The following is a 1,097-nucleotide window of genomic DNA, read 5'->3' on the forward strand; positions in this document are numbered from 1 at the left end:
GTGCTCTTCAACGCCAAGATACTCCTTCTCTTTAAATCTACTTATTTATGATCATTCAGGCGATTGTAGTTTTGTGCCTTCGCTTTCATAACGGTAATTGCTCCTATGACTTGCCTCGCGTTTGTAGCTAAGAACGCCATCCCAAACTACAGTAACGGCTCCATGGGGAACCAGAGGCCCCCTTTAAACTGGGTTCCCGAAACCTACCATGGTGAAGGGGGGGGAGAGTGCGCGCGTGCCCGTGCACAGACAGGCTACCCGGAGGATGCACTTGCGAGCCACCACAGCAGAAAATAAACCTGAGGAAACCACACTGCCTGAAAAGTAATTCAGTTAAACCGGACAAGCTTCTCCTGTTCCTTGCCAGTCTGGAGTATGTAATAAATCCTGTTATTAATAACTACTAGGGAACAATTATTTTTTTCCTTCAAATCCAGGAGCCATAGCGTTCTGGAAACAGGCTTCCTGTCGCCTCAAGTTTCACACCTACGCCACGGCCGAGACCCAGTGCCGCCGAGACCACGTTAAGGTACCTCTCTGCGGTTGGTAATGTGGGCAGCCGCGTGGTCCACGTTCCCATCACATGCCCTCAGGCCGAGGCGCGCCTCCTGGGCAGTAAATCCCAGCTGCAACAAATCGTGAACTTTTGACGGGTCGATATAGAGCTCTTTAAAGAGCTGATGTGCCTGCAGACAAGGGAAAAAATACACGAATCATTAGCCAAAACCACGCTGAAGCTGACCACAAAGCTAAAGCCTGAAAGAAAATAAGCTCTGACACTATATGAATGAGGGTGCATCCGGTTCTGGATGAAAACTCCAAACACCTATGACCCTGCTCTGCCCGCGTGCTGCACCACAATGTAACAGAAGGAAACAGCCTCCGACTATCATGGGAGGGGCTGGTATCCACTGTCTCCCCCATTTCTGTAATCAAAGCCCCTGAATTTGAGCCACGCCTGTGGCATTTCTCACCCTCTCCTGCAACTGGGTGTAGCTGGTGGTTACATCTAGGCCAGCGGCACATAGCAGGTGTGACAGCCCCAACTTCCTGTCCTTCCCTGGCCGCCAGGGAACTCTCTCTCTCTCTCTTTCTCT

The 1,097-nt window shown here is 50.9% G+C and overlaps 1 protein-coding gene across 1 annotated transcript in view; it reads right to left on the reverse strand.

Annotated features, from left to right (window-relative positions):
• The window catches only part of NUB1 (negative regulator of ubiquitin like proteins 1), a 25,455-nt gene that overhangs the window by 4,535 nt on the left and 19,823 nt on the right, over nucleotides 1-1,097 (reverse strand). Inside the window, exon 11 of the mRNA XM_029921224.1 lies at nucleotides 534-686. Within this exon, the coding sequence (XP_029777084.1) occupies nucleotides 534-686 (153 nt within the window). The remainder of the gene's footprint in view (nucleotides 1-533; nucleotides 687-1,097) is intronic.

Source organism: Suricata suricatta, chromosome 2 (genome assembly GCF_006229205.1).
Source record: "Suricata suricatta isolate VVHF042 chromosome 2, meerkat_22Aug2017_6uvM2_HiC, whole genome shotgun sequence".
Lineage (NCBI taxonomy): Eukaryota > Metazoa > Chordata > Mammalia > Carnivora > Herpestidae > Suricata > Suricata suricatta.